The following is an 18,926-nucleotide window of genomic DNA, read 5'->3' on the forward strand; positions in this document are numbered from 1 at the left end:
CCATTCATTCATAACACTTGTACAAGTCGTTGATAGAATGCAAGCAAATTGCAATACGATAGAAATTATAATTAGATTTAGATCTTCTATAATAACATCTTTTAATTTAAATCTGAGTTCGCCCAGATTTCAGAAGAGACCATAAAAAGTCAGACGGGTTAGTTTCTGTGGTCACTTTTCTTTTTCTTTTCAGCCGATGGGCGCCCACTGCAAGTCTGGCCTCTACCAAAAGATCACCACGATTACCGGTTCTGCGCTGGGCACATCGACTTCCCACGACTTTACTATGTCTTGGGTTCACATAGTGGGAAACCTTTCGATCCCAATAGCGATGTGCCCCTTCCACTCACATTTGAGACGGCTAATTCTTCGAGCTATTTCGATGATCTTGATTCTTCTTCTTTTGCAATATCTTTAATAAGGTGATAGAGCAATTCATCCCGAAGTTTTTCTATCACTTAAACACACACTACTTCACGTACGTTTAATAATATATATTATATCATTGAATAAAAATGTGTTACGTGATTATAAAGTTACGTAACGTATAACGTTGTTAGCCTTCGTGCACGGTGTTCAGTGACTGCGCGGAAATAATTAACGAGGTCTGAATTAACTTTTTGATTTCAGTAAAACGACACAGCGCTGTCGAATTGAAGGTGCGATCTTTATTTTTAATAACAGAAAAACTGTTTTCTTTATAAATATAATAATAGAAACTTAATTCATTGAAAAGTATTTATATCTTTTAACTAGTCTCTGAATAGTATGACAGAGTTTATTTTAGATAAAAAATAGAAATAGGTATTCTAGAAATTTCCATTATGGTGAGGGTTATATTCGGGAGTTTTGCTGCGAGATGGAATCAGAAATTATCCACAGAAGAACAAAGATCATGGACGTAGCTCGAGGAATTGCTCGTGTTTGACAGTGGAAGTACATCGCTCGTCCAGCTAACGGCAGTTGGAGCCCAAAGGTGGACCCAGCGTGGGTTTCCACTTAGTGGACTGACGGTACAGAGGTCATCGTTGCGATCTGCAGGGCAGGCTAATGCATTCCAGTTTAATTAACTGTTATACTCGTAAGAAAAAGACCAATATTTAGCCACTTCCGCACATGCAGTAGTAGTCGTGCAACAAAGTGCATCGCACGCCAGCACGCTGATAAATGCGTGAGTGACACTCTGTGTTTGGCACTAATCAGTGTAACATAACTCTTGTAGAAGCCCCGTGGAGGGGTGAAACACGTGTTGAGTGATTTGGCGGTGGCAGTTGTGTGATTCGTATTGTTTGCCGCATACGCATTTATCAGCGGGCTGGCGGGCGGTGCACTTTGTTGCACGACTACCACTGTATGTGCGGAAGAGGCTAAATATTCGTCCTTTTCTTACTTAGGATGGACTTTCGCAAGGTAACGCCTGATTCCATTAAATATGTTATACTGGTAATCTTACAGTCAACTTACAAATTCATGATTTTAATCTATGTATTTTATGCTTATTGTTTTCCCTAGTTCAATAAAACTTTTAACTTAAAATTTAAAATTATGTAAAATCAGAAGATGATGCTACTGCCCATCTTCTTGAAACATATTCGGGCGCAGTAGCAATTTTATATAATTAATGCAAAAATTATGTAAGATTATATCCCAGGATTCGAACCTGTGACATACGATCGATAGTCTCAGTACTCTACCGTTGAGCTTATACCCACGTTTCCCAATGGGCCCACACCACACAGGGTGGCAATTTAATTGTGAAATTGACACGAGTATAATTATGTCGTTTTAATATAAAAACTATATTTGTTACATATGGGAACGTAAGGAGTTTAGAAAGGCTAAGATGGTGGAGGAAGGCTATACCTCCATTGGAACAGTTCAATGTAGATAATAGTTCAAAGTTATCCGAGTTTATAAATTGAAAAATCTCAGTATCGTTTTCGATTTCAATACCTAACTAAACAGTAGAAGTATATTTCGTAATTTTACATATTTTATAATTTAAATTTTTTAATTTTAACTTGTTCGTCAAACTTACAGGCAGTGTGTATCCACCGCGGTTGTACATTAACTTTATTTGCCGACATTTCTCACGAACTAAAAGAGGTCGGCAATCGGCAGATTGGAATGATGTATTGTTCAAAAGAATCAATTTGTTAAGAAGCCATTCAACGCGGCAGGTTGGTGAATAGAAACAGCTTCTTTTGTTTGGCCGAGTCACATTTTGGTTTAACTTCAACGGTTGTGATTAAAAATGCTGTACAGGTAATTTACCGAATGAAATATGATATGAATATATGTAATAATAGAATCTACAAGCTATCAATGTTTCAATGCGAACGCAATGAAAATGTTCGAAAGTAAAATATATTCGCATTTATTGCGCCAGTTGCAGTATAAAGTGTAACAGAATAGCCAAAGCTGTCTCTACCAGACACAAATTCCTGCCTTTATGTGTATTATGTAAACCATATGGAATTGTCGGCTTGACGAATGGACGTTAGAGGTTGAAATGGAATATTGTTTATTTAATGTTATACCGCACAATGGATTACATTCAACTTTGTATAGATCCTATATTTCACTAGACCTCACATATACGCAAATACACTCACACACGCGCGCACACATACGCACACACACGTTGCGTGAATATATATATATATATATATATATATATATATATGTATATCGAACAAGATAAGCCTTAAGTATATGTCATTACATGATGATGACATACAATGATGCTAAGTTAAGGTTGAGCTTCAAACATTGGAGCATCGATGAAAAGTTGCCAGATTCTCAGCAATACATACACTGCAATTTATTTATCTATTATATATCTATGAGCCAGAAGATTCGGCGTGGGTAAGCAAACCCTAGATGCACCGAGGACGTAATCAAGGCCTCAAAAAGTAGCTGGATTCAGGCAGCGCAAAACCAGTCATCTGGATCTATGCCCTACAGTGGGCGTCTACAGTCCGACATGACGAAGCTATTGGACCCAATTTTCAGTTAGAAGTAAGAGAAGAAATTAACATGAACGTGGTTTAGTAAATCAAGTTCATCAAGTTTTTTTAGATTTAGTGAGGAACTATACAAGTTTTCTTTGTCATAAGACGCAAGACTCAGGTTGAAACAACCGATCCTTTTGGAAACCTGTGAGTGAGGCCTATGTCCAACAGTGGACACCCACTGGCTGAAATAGCGATGATGATGGTCGAATCTTTTAACGGTGCCACAGATAAACGAAATAGGTGTTACATGTGTACACGTAAACTACGCGTTATTTGTCCCTCTGTTTCCATACTATGGTTGTCTGAAAGAAATTGCTTCGTGATATGACCGCCCGATGTACTTTCTTTACAATTATGCGACTATGTATATATTTTCTAGTGTGTACAATAAAGAAAATTAACTAACTATATATGTACATATAGCTTACCGTCCCCAGCAACTAGAAACGCGTAATTGAACGCCAGTAGAGCCAGGCATGCTGACGTCACTCTCATCTGCAACAAAAGAGGTTAGGAATTAGTTTTTATATGACATGTTATTCACAGTGTAAGAAAAGGACCAATATTAAGCTAATTTCGCACATGCAGTGGTAGTCGTGCAACAAAGTGCACCGCCTGTCAGCCCGCTGATAAATGCGTATGCGGTAAATATTTAAGACCATTGAATAACCAGGCGATAGTTCTGCGGATAATCTGACAGATGCGGTGTTCTTTCAGCATGGCCATCAAAGAAATCATCACTTGGACATCTGTTCTTTATCCTCCTTCTTTATTTTTATTCTCCTTCTCTTTCTTTTTAGTCAATGGATGCCTGATGCCCGCTGATAAATGCGTATGCGGCAAACAATGCCAATTACAGAACTGCCACCGTGACTACCACTGCATGTGCGAAAGTGGCTAAATATTGGTCCTTTTCTTACTTAGGATGGACTTCCGCAAGGTAATGCCTAATTCCATTAAATATGTTATTCACAATGATAAGATTTGTATGCAAAACGAGGCGTACTGCGCTAATTAGAAAAACTCTTGAAATTTCTTGTAGTTTCGTGAATTTTTTACGTAAAAATGTGAAGAGACCCAACTATTATTAAACGAAACAGAAAATGTGATGAATAGAGCAGTGTTTATAATCATTCATTTCAACCGGATGACGTCCACTGTTGGACATATGCCTCCCCCATAGGATACCGGTACTGCCGGAAGGAAGCAAACCGCATTCAGTCGGTTATAGAGATATTTCTCTCTTATAGCTCTAGCTTCTATTTACATAATATGCAAATTCATTATATATTTCTATTTATTTCATTTCTTAAATCCTAGCACTTATTTACGTGGTCTGTAGTTTTGGAGAAAATGCCATCTAGTGTCGTCACTTGCAACAGCATGCAGTCTATCGATAATAATTTTGTATTTAGCGCCATCTAGTGAACTTTTTGTAATATTACATACGTCATGCGTAGTTCGAAAGCCATCCAGGCAAATATTGTATTAGACGTTACTAGAAAACATTGTAACGCGATATATAAAGAACAGAAAATAAAAGAATTTATCCCAAGAGCACATAAAATATTCAATAAAACTGCAAAAAACCTGTCTTTAAATGTAGTTAACATGAGAAAAAATTGAATTTTCTGTAAAATTGTCGTAAAACACATTACATTCTGGTTTTCTTATATCAAATATAATAAATCAAGCTAGCGTATTGAAGGACGTCCAAGGATAGATGACTGACACTGAATACAGGTCGCTGTCAATCGACACTACTAACAATCTATGGCGGAGGCCTATATCAAGCAGTGGACATATGCCTGAAATTATGATAACGAGATCAGAAGGTATAGTTTTAGCCCATAGACTCCTCCAGTAACGCGTGAGCCATCTCACAGATATTTATAGGAAGACTAGCTGATCCCGCAAACGTTGTTTGGCAAAAAAAATTTAAGTTTTTAATTAACAAATGTAAGATAAGGGTTGATCGTAGAGGGGTGAAAATTTAGGTTTGTATGTATTTTTGTATGCTGTATCATAATAAAATAAAAACCAAAAAAATTGTCTAAAAAATTAAAAATAAAATTTAGGGGTGGACCACCCTTATCACTTAGGGGTATGGAAAATAGATAGTAGCCGATTCTCAGCCATACTGAATACGCATGTAAAATTTGGTAAAAATCGGTCAAGCCGTTTCGGAGGAGTTCAAGTTCGAACACCGTGACACGAGAATTTTATATATTAGATATACCATAATCGCCAAGTTTGGCAGGTGGATTGGCGATCGAAGTGTGGTATTATGGTACGCAGAGGACGCTGCTATCGATTCTCTGAAAACTTGACAATCCTATACAATTAATGCGCAAAATGTAAATTATTATATTTAAGATTGTTTTCCAGGAACTGATCCGGTGATCTGCAAATCGCAAGTCTAAATCCTTCACAGCTTGGATACCACTGTTCAGTGATATAGAAGCCATAGTAAACCTAATTTTCATATTGATTTGAATATATATGTTACAATATAAATAAGATTTTTTTTAAATTTAGATATATAAGTCATGTATTACTGTGAAAATGTGCCTTAATATAAAAGAGTAAAAAAAATGTGGATCGACAATGATTAAATCATATGTCGAATGGAAGGATGGACACTTTATTGCGGTTTGTGAACTCGCCTTAGGTTATTTGTCGCGGCGACAGCGTAACAAAAATGGATCCAATGTAAAAACGATCCGATCTTTGTTAAGTGAAAAGTCGTCGTGTGTAAATGGCATTCATTTTACATAAACTTACTGTAATAATCATAATTTGCAAGCAGTGTTATATTATTGTTATATTAATTCAAAATTTGCATCAAAATTCTATTGCGATTTTAAAAAAATTTTAGGTGTTAAAAAAAGTATTAAATTACTTTTATTACACGTATAAAGGAACTGTAAAAGTAAAAAATAAATTACCGACAAGTATGCTATTTATTGCAAAACTTGTCACTTGCAAAAATTTGAGTAAAAAAAAATTCAAAAATATTAAACGTAAATGTAAAACAAAGGCTATAATAAATCCTAATAATAAAGAAGTTATCGACAAATTTACTGTGGGTTCTTTTCGTATATGCTAAGTATAGTATATATATAAACAAGTGTATATATCATATAAAAATCTTTCTTCTTTTTATACGAAACTTAGACTTGGACGCTAAGGATTCAGGATCGTTGAAAAATTGATGTCGTGGAGTCGTGGTGCTGGAGACAGATGCTAAGGATCCCGAGGGTGGTACACCTAACTAACATTTCGATCCTCAAAGAACTCAACATGAAAGAAAGGCTGTTGACTGTGCAGATACGGATCCTTAAGTTGTTTGGATATATCACCCATAAGGTCTCAATAGAATTAAATTGTCCTGTGATGTAAAAGGAAACCTATTGTGATATTTTTCCAGCGAAAAAGAAGTAAGAAAGGTGATGTATAGAAGACTAGTAAACCAGAGGAATGAGAGATAACATGAAGAAAATTAGAGATATCTATGAAAGATTTTGAAGGAAAAAGAGAGTAAAAAATAAAAAAAGAATTGAAAAATTATTGAATGTAAAAAGCCCTGTCTCTTCTAAGATAAGGCTAAACGAGAAAAAAATGAGGACTCCATGGAACGTTTGGTAGTGGTAAAAGAAGCCAGCGATCACGTAAATGCTCTACGAGTTGGACAGACATCATCAAAACTATTACCAATAAGTCATTCAATGAATGCTTACATTCCGACAAACACCGAGCTACATGGCGACGCACCGAGAGAGCAGCGGGGGCACCAGGACCGGGGGATGATCACGATCACTCAGACTTTTTTTTAATATAAATTTTCTAATAAAATCTTCATCACATATATACAGGATGATTAGTTGTAGATATAAAAGCTTCAAAGGGTTCAACATATAGGTGATTTGTAAGTAAATTTTTTTAAAGCTTTTGCAGTTATTTTCAATCATCCTGTTTAAAGTAATGACTCTGAAATACGTTACATTAATTTGTTTTTTTCGATTGGAATGCGATAGGCCAGTTACTTTTGACATCAAAAAAGTCTACAGGCATAGATAGTAAACAATATTTAAATTGAATATATAGTCACATGAATTCTGAAACCACTTTCTTTTTAATTAATATATGGTACACCCTATGTGCCATACATAAATAAAAAACAAATGAGCTATATATCCACCCCTTTAAAGGTCTTTTTTATAGTCCCTGCTGTTAGGGACCTCTCGGACCTCTGGACCTCCACAGCCTATTTTGCTGGGAACAGGGTTTAGTCGAGGCAGTAATTTTTTTCAGTTTTCATTTTATTTTTGTACAGTTTCTTTATTTTCTTTCGCTCTATGCATTATTCATTTAACTTTATTCCTTTTATTCATCTCCTTACAACCTATACTTACTCCTAAAGTTTAGGATTATTTTATTTTTTACAATATTTTCCACTTACACGTCTAACATATAACAAATCATCCTGTGTATAGAATATTGTATGTTTTGTATTTAGATGTTATAAGAAATGGCGTAAGAAATAAGGAAGTTTGAAAAATTTAAAAGAAATATTGGCGAAAGATCCGGAAAAAGTTTTCTCGATATGAAACTTCATTACGCGTCCTCTGCTCACATATCGATGTATTCAAATAAGCAACCCGCTTCGCATTCCCGGTATGAATCTACTTGTAAATTAAATATATTCATATTGGATACTTTTACTTTACATATTGACTTGTAGTTGATTGAAATGAAATGTATTGAATAAGTTATTTTATACATGGTGATAGATTATAGATGTGAAATGCATTAATGGTGTGAATGTATCTAATTTGTAAACGAAAAAACTTTAAAGCTTTTAATCACTCTGTATAAACACCTAGTTTTAATCACTTTGTATAAAGTAATCGTTTTGACATACGATATATATATTTTTTTCTTTTAAAATTTGATGGAACAATAACTTCTAGCAGTACAAGGTCAGCAAGGACAGATAGTAAATAAAAATAAATTTTTCTCCTTATCGTTTCAGCCCATAAACGCCCACTGAAAGCCTTTATGGCTCGCCTGAAGATATCTACGAATTAGAATTTTAAAAACGCGTTTTTTTACTATATTATTATTAGCTTATTCCTTAATTTTTCGAAATAATTGACTGCATATGGGCTACACATTTACTCCATTAAAGCCTATATATATATATGTGGAATGAAACATAATAGCATACGTGAATAGGAACGTCAGATGGTGCAAGCGAGAGGTGTGAGAGAAAGGGAGAGAGACGACGTTTGAACGATGAAGGAGCGTGCGCAGTTTAGGTTAGGAGTTCTTTTTTAAAATAAATATTAGTGCCCCACGAAAGACTTTAAATTCAATCCCTGCATCCCGATTACCACATCCACACACACACACACATATCTACACACACACATATCTACACACACACATAAATAGAGGACACACACACATATATATATATATATATATATATATATATGTGTGTGTCCTCCAAAGATATCTATAGAGGGATATACCATAATCACTACGCTTCGCTGGCGGGTTTGCGATCGCAGTGTGGTATTATGGTAGGCAGAGGACACTGCTGACCATTCCCTGGACACCTGTGTTTGAGGAGTGGCAATCTTATATAATTAATGCATAGTGTGAATTATACAAGATTATATCCGGGGATCGAACACGCGACCTACGATCGAAAGGTTTCCAATTACTCTAAAAATTGACATGGAATGGTATTGAATTTTTTTATAGGTTAAATAAAAAAAAATTGTTTACTTGAAAAATATGTATTAATTGCGCAAAGTTTAAAAATATTAATTTAGCGATATCCATTCATCTTTCTATTAATATATTTCGTTCCCGAATCGCGTATCCGAATTTTCCAGACAGTGTCAAAAAGTTTTGACGTATACATTATCGCAGTCGGAACCCATCACGACCAGACGGAAACATTAACAGAACTGTATAAATAATTTAATTTCTTTTGTTAAAACGCGGCGGTGTTATTAAAAATGGCAACATCGAAAATTTTGAATTTAGAAAATGTCATTGACATACACGATTTTTACACTGTGACAAACAAACATTGTTTTTTTCAAACATGGTCACTGCTATTGGTTACCTCTCCTTCCACTTCTATTTTTGTAGGAACAGAGTTTTATACATCTATATTATTTTTTTTACATCTGTTTTTTATTTCTTTTCTTTTCTTTCATACTTCATATTATCTTTCTTTCCGTTCTTTCACTGTACAGTTACATCTATCTTTCTCTTACATTTCGTTCCATTCATCCATCCTTGAAAACTGCAGTTGTCTATTACTGTGTTAGTTTAACACAGATTATTGTTTTTTGTTTTACATTCTTCTACAGGTACGTATCACAATTATATATATCACTGTTTAGTTTTATTACATTTTTATTTTACTCCTTAACATATTTATATTTTATTTGAATTTACAATATTTATATTCCTTGTCTACATTTTATTTCACATTTATTTTCACTGCCCTGCAGAATCTCTTTTATTAGAGAGACTGTAGTCTCTATCCTTATCCTACATTCAATTTTGAGACGGAGTTCCCCAAATGCAGGGCAATGTGCTACCAGGTGGATCACGGTATGGTCCACGCCCGAAACATTTTATTCATCATTGATTAATTATTTATCGCTTGCAATAATATATGAAATATAATAAAATCGATATTTACACTTATTTGAAAATGGAAGGCTTCTTAATTATAAAAGATATCTGATAAAAATGTCTATTGATGACATTTTTTTTTACTTTGATAAAAGAAAACAGTTTTTAGGTTTAATGATGTAATCATTTATGGGTTTTTCTCAAACCAGGAATTATTTATTTATAATGCAATAATTGAGGAAGTTTATTTCCACTTTTTAACGTGACTCTATTGAAATCTTCTCATGACTTATGATCTTAAAAGAATGGTTTATTCGTCTAGGCGTTCCCTCAGATATCTATGGATGGATATACCATAATCACTAGGCAGGTGGGTTGACGAACGCAGTGTGGTATTATGGTACGAAGACGACGCTGCTGCCTATCCTCTGGACCAGAGTCTCCCAAACTTTTTTGTGTCGCAGACCCCTTGCCATGTTTTTCCGTGTTGGGTAGACCCCCTACTTACCTGATATTGATTTCCTGTAAATTTCTAAATGTTGTGAAGTTTAGTGTATGTTCAAAGCGAATACCAACATCCTACAACTTACACAATTTTATAAACATATATAATATTTTTTTTACTTCATAGGTACTTTTATAGATAATGTAAATGTTTTGATATTATAAGATAGTATGATGTAAGTAAATAGGTACTATCAGTGTATGTGTTGAGATCCACTATCGTGGACCCCCATTTTCATTTCATGGACCCCCAAATTTTTTTTCGCTGACGTAGACCCCTTGCAGGTTGTCACAGACCCCTAGGGGTCGATATAGACCACTTTGGGAATCACTGCCCTGGACACTTGTTTGTGAGCAGTTGCAATCCTATATAATGAATGCACAAAGTTTGAGTTATATAAGACTGTATTTAAAGAAACAAATCCGCAACCTACGTTCGCAAATGTCAGTCGTTTATGCTATTTATCGTGATACATTTTTCTATTTTTTATTTATTTATATCAGCATTTATTATTCTATTTACAAAAATAATATAAACCTTAATTATTAACTAAAGTTTTATTCGCACTGAGGGTCCAGGCGCAAATTAGTTGAAATATAACTCGTAAAAACAATGTACATTCGCAGACAATAAAACAGTATATTATGTTACAAATGTCAGCCTAATTGGGGTGTGTGTACTCTAGTTTGAAGTGGCCAATCCTGCAGGCTGGCCATTGTTAAGGATTAAGTGTTGTTCACCTCTGTAATGATATATAACCTTTTTTGTAACTTTTAACTCATGTTATTTTTATTTAAAAAAAAAAGGATTCTACTAAGTTTTGAAATTATTGTATCGATTTGAAAAAAAAATTGATTCATATGCGAGGTGAGAGTGTGGTATCGCAGCGGTAGAACACATACTTGCAATCGTAAGTCACGGGTTCTATTCCCGGAATACAGCCTATAATTCACACTTTGTGCATTATATAGCACTGCAACTGCTCACAAACAAGTGTCCAAGATAGGCCCTCTGTGTAATGCGATCACCAATTCGCCTGCCAACCGTGGCGATCATTTTACTTCCTCCACAGGTATCTTTGGGGGTGGTTTATGGTCAGTGGACGTGTATAGGTTTAAAAAATTACCGACGAAACGCTCCAAGGCGACTAAATCCGATTTTTTTACGAGCAATGCGATTTTGAAATTCGCATGACTGAACCACTCTGTATATTATTTACTAACAAATGACTTGTAACATTTTGTTACAAATCAAAATATAGTGAAATGACCTCACTAAGGAATCGCTCATGCGTACAGGGTCCAAGTTTAGTTCCTCCGGCTAGAGATAACGTGATAAATTCCTACCCATCGCTATCCTATAAATAATTCAGAGGTCGGATGGCGGTGAAATATGGTTGCTGCGATTTCAGAGCAAATAAATATTACGCGTCCCACGATTTTTCCCTTACCGGTTTATTTATCTTTATATATATATATATATATATATCTTTATATACATATATATATATATATATCTTTATATACATATATATATATATATATATATATATATATATATATATATATATATATATATACATATATATATACACACACACACACACACTTATGCCTATATACAAAATATGTGTATTGAAGTTAGATATGGCTCCCCGATGAGAGACTAAAGGTTTTTATCATTATAATGTTAAACTTTATAAAAAGCTTTTTTTAATTCTAAAATAAATATCGCAAAATAAGATATTAATTTACCTTTGGCATTAGGGAAATCCCCCTTTTGTCGATTAGTCAGCCTTCTGGTCGCATACGAAACCTGTAACAATTAAAACAATACATTATTGTATATAGAAGAAAATATATTAAAAATTATTTAATACTACATATCTTCTTTCAGAGATTTCTTAAATCAAATTAGTTTTAGATACACATATATATTATTAAAGACCAATACAATGAAGTTAGATGAAAGAAAAGAAAGAAAACTTACTTTACTTTCTTCTCTTCCATCTTACATTTTTACAGACAATACGGAGTGAAAACAATCACTAAAAAGTATTTTCCAAAAAGGTTTTATTTAGGTAAAGTTTTTAGAACACATACAGAAAGACGAATTGTCAAGACGAGTATAATTAGGCTGGAGAGGATTTATGACCTGGTCTCCCGAACTTAACTTACTATGTAGAAATTTTTGTTGGCAGTAAAGCCGGCGTTATTCTTCTTAGGAAGCCCACAACTGGTCATAGGCCTCCCCTATAGATTTGCCGCTTGCATCCAAAGGATTCCAAATTCAAATTATCTTTATTCAAGTATCTACATGCACTTTTGAATTATCAATTATTTTAACATTATAATGCTGTACCGGGCAGAAATTTAACAGTTGCTCTTTTAAACTAACACTAAAGCCCACAAAAAACTTATTTTTGTTACTAAGAAAGGGGCTAATATATAGCTACTTCCGCTATGCATTAGTTCCTAGCTATATATTAGACTCTGTGTTTGGCACTAATCGGTGTAACATAACTCCTGAAGATGCACCGTGGAGAGGTGAAACACGCGTTGAGTGATTTGGCGGTGGCGGTTGTGTGATTCGTATTGTTTGCCGCATACGCATTTATCAGCGAACTGGTGCACTTTGTTGCACGACTACTGCATGTGCGGAAGTGGCTAAATATTGGTCCTTTTCTTACTTATATATTAGTACCTTTCTTAGTTAGGATTGACTTCCGCGAGGTAACGCCTGATTCTATTAGTTGTTTTGTTTATGCTTGTGATTTAGTTAAATACAATAAATAAATACCAATTCGTAATCAAACCCTGGACCTTTGATCATAACTTCTACACCGTTCTACTGTACAGTTAATAAATGCAAAGGATATGCATTACTCCCCAATACTCACTTCATCTGAAGTAATCCCGGGTGGCCATGTTACGTATTTATAGATACGGGTAGCGATATTTCGTTGCCTACGAAAATGATGAATCGTATTGGAATTTAATTTAAGAAATATAACACGGCTACCGTTTTCTGACCCGAGAGAGGAGCTCGCATACGAGTGGGTAAAGATGCAGGCACACTGGGAGATATCTAAGTCTGCTTTTCCATCAGAGTTGTACGAAAAAACATAGCTTTATTTATTTAATTGCATAAAACTGTTTATTGTAAATACCGGAACATATGTATATATATATGTATATATATATATATATATATATATATGTAGGTTAATTGAACATATCATCATGTTCGCAGATACTGAATAGAATAGACCCATCAGTTGATTAGGCACATAGGAAATTTCTTCCATCTAAAATATCATTGTACAGACAATCGGTTTAACTGCTCTATATATATATTGTGATTTTTACACGATCGCAACTAATTAGCAAGATAGAAATAGCAGTAGCCAGGTTACATAGCGCGCAGAACAGATAGCTTCTGAGGCCTTTAGTCGGACAGAGGAGCGGCTTACTACCAAAACAATGAGAGAGACTTATTTTCAGGGGATGTTCTATAATTGAAACGACGATGGTGTAAAAATAACCGTTTTATGTAAAACACTGTATCGAATATCTTGTTCAGCTTTTAATGGTGAATCTTTCAAGAAAAAAGGCCATATGCGACTTATGCTGCACGATACCTTTTTGACTGCCATGTATACGTAACAAATAAGTAATGATCTAGAACAGTGATTCCCAAAGTGGTCTATATCGACCCCAAGGGTTCTATGACAACCTGCAAGGGGTCTACGACAGCGAAAAAAATTTGGGGGTCCATGAAATGAAAATAGGGGTCCACGATAGTGGATCTCAACACATACACCGATAGTACCTGTTTACTTAAATCATACCATCTTATAATATCAAAACATTTACATTATTTATAAAAGTACCTATGAAGTAAAAAAAATATAATATATGTTTATAAAATTGTGTAAGTTGTAGGATGTTGGTATTCGCTTTGTGGTCGCAATACATTTTGAACTTGCAAAAACCTGAGAGTCGCAGTCTCAGAGCTTCGCTGCCTTGCACTGACTTGTTCAATTCGTCACTTTATAAATACGAATGTGGGACAAGTACGTTTATAAAAATTTACATTGAGTAGTTTTAATTTAAATTAAATTAATAAATGTATAAATTAACATGTGTTTTTACTCTAAGTTTTTTACACTAAACTTTACTACAGTTAGAAATATACAGGAAATCAATATCAGGTAAGTAGGGGGTCTACCCAACACGGAAAAACATGGCAGGGGGTCTACCATACAAAAAAGTTTGGGAAACTCTGATTTAGAAGTATAATTAAAAAATGTAATAAATATATAAATCTCTTGTTGTACCACCACCTTTATCGAATATAAGAGTAATCGAAAGGTATCGTAGGGAAAAAAAATCCAACCCCAACCCAGAGGGTGGATCGTGTCGCGTACACCGGATTGTTACAGTTGCGTCCGCTGAATTGAATGTTGAAGGGGATCAAATTGACCTGAAATTATATAGGATGTTTAATAAAAAGAACCAAGTATCGGTTTACCTTCAACCTCTACGGTTTAGGGTCTAGTGGTCGTATTATTTTCAAACTATTGTTACATTTAGGGTCCTTGTAACCTTCTATTGTTGATATATTCGAGATTATATTTTCGGTAAATTTAAATTTCTATTATTATCATCATTTCAGCAGTAGGATGTCTATAGCAATGCCTGAAGATGAAGGTCTTTGACTAGCATGTGTTGCCGGTGATGATTAACGGATCCAAGATGTCGTCACTACCAACAGGCCTTATGAGTAGACTTAAGTTCACCCAGAGAGCAATGGAGAAGGCTATGCTCATAGTTTCATTACGAGATCGAATAAGAAATGAGGAGATCCTGAGAAGAACCGGGATTAATGGTCCGTCTGAAGTGGCTGTGATCTGATAGCTGTTGGGGCCAACAGGTTCTCCAGTGACGGTCCACAAGCCGTTTGGGGAAGGCCTATGTTTTGAAGTAGACGTTCATCAGCTAAAAAGAAAGATGTCCATTGATGGACACATGTTTCCTTCAGAGATCCAATAAGACCTGCAATCAGCGTCTTCCGACTAACGAAGGTTATTTGACCATTGGGGTAGACGTCTTATGCCGTACTTACTGGTTAATATTCTCTTCTCCAGAACCTGAAACTCTCAGTGGCTTTTGTGTGACCTATTTGGATGGACTTCTGCCACTTTAAATTGCTGATCCGCCAAATTATGACGATACAGTTGACATAATGATAATGATAAAATTTATATATAAAAAAAACATAGAACGTTCTAAAATCAAATTGAAGAATATAATATATACTGGCCATTAAATATATCCTTTTCTCGTTCTTCATTGATGGCATCTGGATAAAATTAAAGTCGATCACTAATTTTCCGGAGTTTAAATAATCGAAGGTACTTATTGAGAATTTCGAGCAGAAAAGCATAAAAGGTTTTAATTGCTTCTTCGTCATAGATTTCAAATTATAATGATAAGAATAATCACAGTTTAAATATTAATTCCTATTCTTTAATGATGTAAATATATTTTGAAAATAGAATTTTAATTCGTAACATTTAATTCTTAATAAGAAATAAATCGATGGCTATTTGGGCAGAAAGATGCTCGAGTGGCGACCACGAGCCGGTAGACGCAAGTATGCCCACTCTTGGTAGACTGACGACATTGTAAAAGTGGCGGAAAGTCGCTTAAAGTGGAATACAAGACAAGTCATGGTAGCTTAACCATGTGACGTCTACCTGCTTGTGGTCGCCCCTCCAGAAACTTTTATTATATATAAGGTGGATAGATATTGTTTTATACGGAAAGCCCATGCCCAGCAGTGGACCTTTTAAGTCTGAAATTATGATGGTTGTCATCATTATAGACAACCTAAAAAATTTTTTATTTTATTTATACTTTCTAAGTGTCCCACGCACATATATAAGAACGTAATATAAAATTAATGAATACAAAACAAAAAGTATATACTCAATGGCAAGATAAAATTTTAATTTATATATCTTTCTCGTGTTGACTTACATAATAAGTATATAGTCGACAACATACAATAAATTTGGATCTAAGATTAAAGAATTATATACATTTTCAGCTAAAGATCTAATAAATATTTCTGCTTGTGCTTCCATCTCAAAATACACGAGATATTTCTAGAAGTTTCTAAGGACGTCGTGCACTGTCTCGCAAGGAGGGTCTGTAACCTCATTACTTACCGCGTCCTCTCTTGAATGCATCCAGATAAGCAATGCAGTGCTCATTTGTAGCCGGGATATCTCTTTATAATTCATAAATAATTCCACAGATAAAGATAATGAATATTATTGTGTTTATATTTATCAGAAGTTCTTTTTTAATTTATTTAAAAACTTATTACGAGTTATACACTATTTCTCTTCAAAAACACACCGTATTGGCAATTTTATTGTGTATATTTAACAAGCTTTTTTAATTCAGTAATATTGCTATGCACATAGATACACTAGATTATAATAAATAAATACGTATATTAAACTAAATAAAAATGTTTCATAATTATATGACATTTAGTCTAACAAAAGTAAAAGCGCCTGTGGAAATATAATAGCAATCTGTTTTAACTCGTACATTGCGGATGTGATATTATTCCGTTTGTCCTCCGCTGTACCCCATTAAAACTGGCAGACCGTCTGACGTTTTTAAATTAAACCAGTACTGAAAACTAATGAAAGCGTCGGATGTAACGCGGGCCGCGGACATAACTAGCTTGCTAACAATTTTTTGCGGCGCTTCGGAGGCGTTACTTTTAAAAAGTTATTTTCAACCGTGAAACGTGGAATGAAATTTTAAATTTAAAAAGATTGTCTACGCCATCTCTTTTCAGATACAGAAACAAATTTTCGAGTTTTATTTGAGTATTATTAACTACTTTATATTAAAACTTACTTTTACAACTCTATATGTCTTCAAAGCTTTGTCAAATCGAATAAACTTTAAAAATTTTTCATTATTATATATTATTCTATTTTATAGACACATATTTCGTATTGTAAACAAGTTGCAACGTAAAGATGGCACAAAAGAGTTACAACTTGAACCGCCACTGCCTTCGCAACTCTCATACCATTGTTAAGCTGTTAGTTCAATAAAAATAGATTCTTCAAAAGTAGGAAATGTTTTGTAAACAACAAAATAACATTTTATAGATTTTATTTTGACAGTGCAGTCGCGTCATCGAGCTGTCAAAGTCAATGTCAAGAGTGACGTGTCAATCACTACGGGTGCGTCGTTTCTATGATAGCGGAGCGGCCATCTTGGATCGAGACAGTTTTTGAACGGACGAATCGATTAATATCGTATCAATCATTATGATTTACTATTTTATTATTACCTGATTGTGCAAAGAAAGTGATTATAAAGAAATTACAACAATAATTTTGAATTTTCAAGATTAATTTAATTTTCAAATTTTTATAACCTCCCACGACTTCGCCCAACTGACATGGATTCTGATGAACGCCCTCCTGCACTTTCAAATTTATTTATAGCAAAGCAGATCACGTGTATATTTGTAACTTATGAACTTTTATGATTTCTTATGGCGATTTGGTTCTTTAGTATAAATTAATCTTTTCGCTTTAATTAAGTAAAATCGTATTATATATGCATAAAAATAGATATCGCCACGTGAGTTAAGTTTTAAAATATTGTTTAAAATAAAATAATCATCCATAAACTTACGAATTATCTGAATATAGATTACAATGTTACATGTTTATTTGTCACCAAATCATCTGTTACATCATTATGGGCTTGTTTATAGGTCTGTTAATCATATTGATGGTCTGTTAATCCATGGTTGAAGTTCATGCCCAGCAGTGGACGTTATATTGCTGATATGATGATGTTACGAAAAATAGTGTAAAGATTAATTTAAATTATGAATAAAATGAACATTTGAAAACATGCTTCCATCATCAAGATATTACAGGATAGAGGCGTATTACAAGGCAAAGGCCTCCCCCTGTTTTCTGATCACCTAGGGGAGAGTACATTCGCCACGTCTACAGGCTTGTAGTCGACACTCCAGAATCTTTCGATCCCAACGGCGGTACATGAGAGACTTTCTTTTATATATTTTATATGTCATTATACACCACATGTCATTATACACTTTGCGTCATGGTTACGTTCCAAAAAAACACATCGCAAATTGAAACGCCGTAAAATACAACGTTTTAAAAAGAAAATAGAACAAAGTAAACATTTTAAAAATAAAAATAATATTACTTTGCCAATAAATAAATTGGAATAAGCTTTTTTGTAACCAGAAACAACACGTTAAAATTTATTATTCTTTTTTCAAAAAGAAAAACACAACACACTACATTACAACACACTACGTAATTGAAACTGAACTCCAAAGTGAAAATAAAACTATAAAAATTGCCTTGATTTTTAGTTAGAAAGGGAATCCCCGAGTTTTGATAGCATGGCGCAATAAGAAATAAGTGTTGCCATCTTTTGAAAAATAAAAGAAAATTAAAAAAATTTAAAGACTCGAACCCAAAACACGCAACCTCGAAAATCTAACGACGTACAGTGAAAATTAGTACTAATTAAGCAGCGACGCAACTTCGAAAAAAACACAAAACGTCGCAAAGCGTGGTATTGGTGTATATACAAATAAACTGGTTTGATATATTTTATTTTATGTATTGACCTATCAGAAGAAATTATTAT

General features: G+C 34.2%; 1 protein-coding gene across 1 annotated transcript in view; it reads right to left on the minus strand.

Moving 5' to 3' along the window:
- Positions 1-18,926, minus strand: part of LOC137918655 (Ig-like and fibronectin type-III domain-containing protein 2) — a 174,240-nt gene that overhangs the window by 38,718 nt on the left and 116,596 nt on the right. Inside the window, exons 3-4 of the mRNA XM_068761514.1 lie at positions 11,940-12,000; positions 3,446-3,512 (exon numbers count right to left, since the gene is read on the minus strand). Of these exons, the coding sequence (XP_068617615.1) occupies positions 3,446-3,512; positions 11,940-11,948 (76 nt within the window). The 5' untranslated portion in view covers positions 11,949-12,000. The remainder of the gene's footprint in view (positions 1-3,445; positions 3,513-11,939; positions 12,001-18,926) is intronic.

Source organism: Battus philenor, unplaced genomic scaffold (assembly GCF_028537555.1).
Source record: "Battus philenor isolate CCGP_79_NKW_IND1 unplaced genomic scaffold, ilBatPhil1.0.hap1 SCAF_15, whole genome shotgun sequence".
NCBI lineage: Eukaryota > Metazoa > Arthropoda > Insecta > Lepidoptera > Papilionidae > Battus > Battus philenor.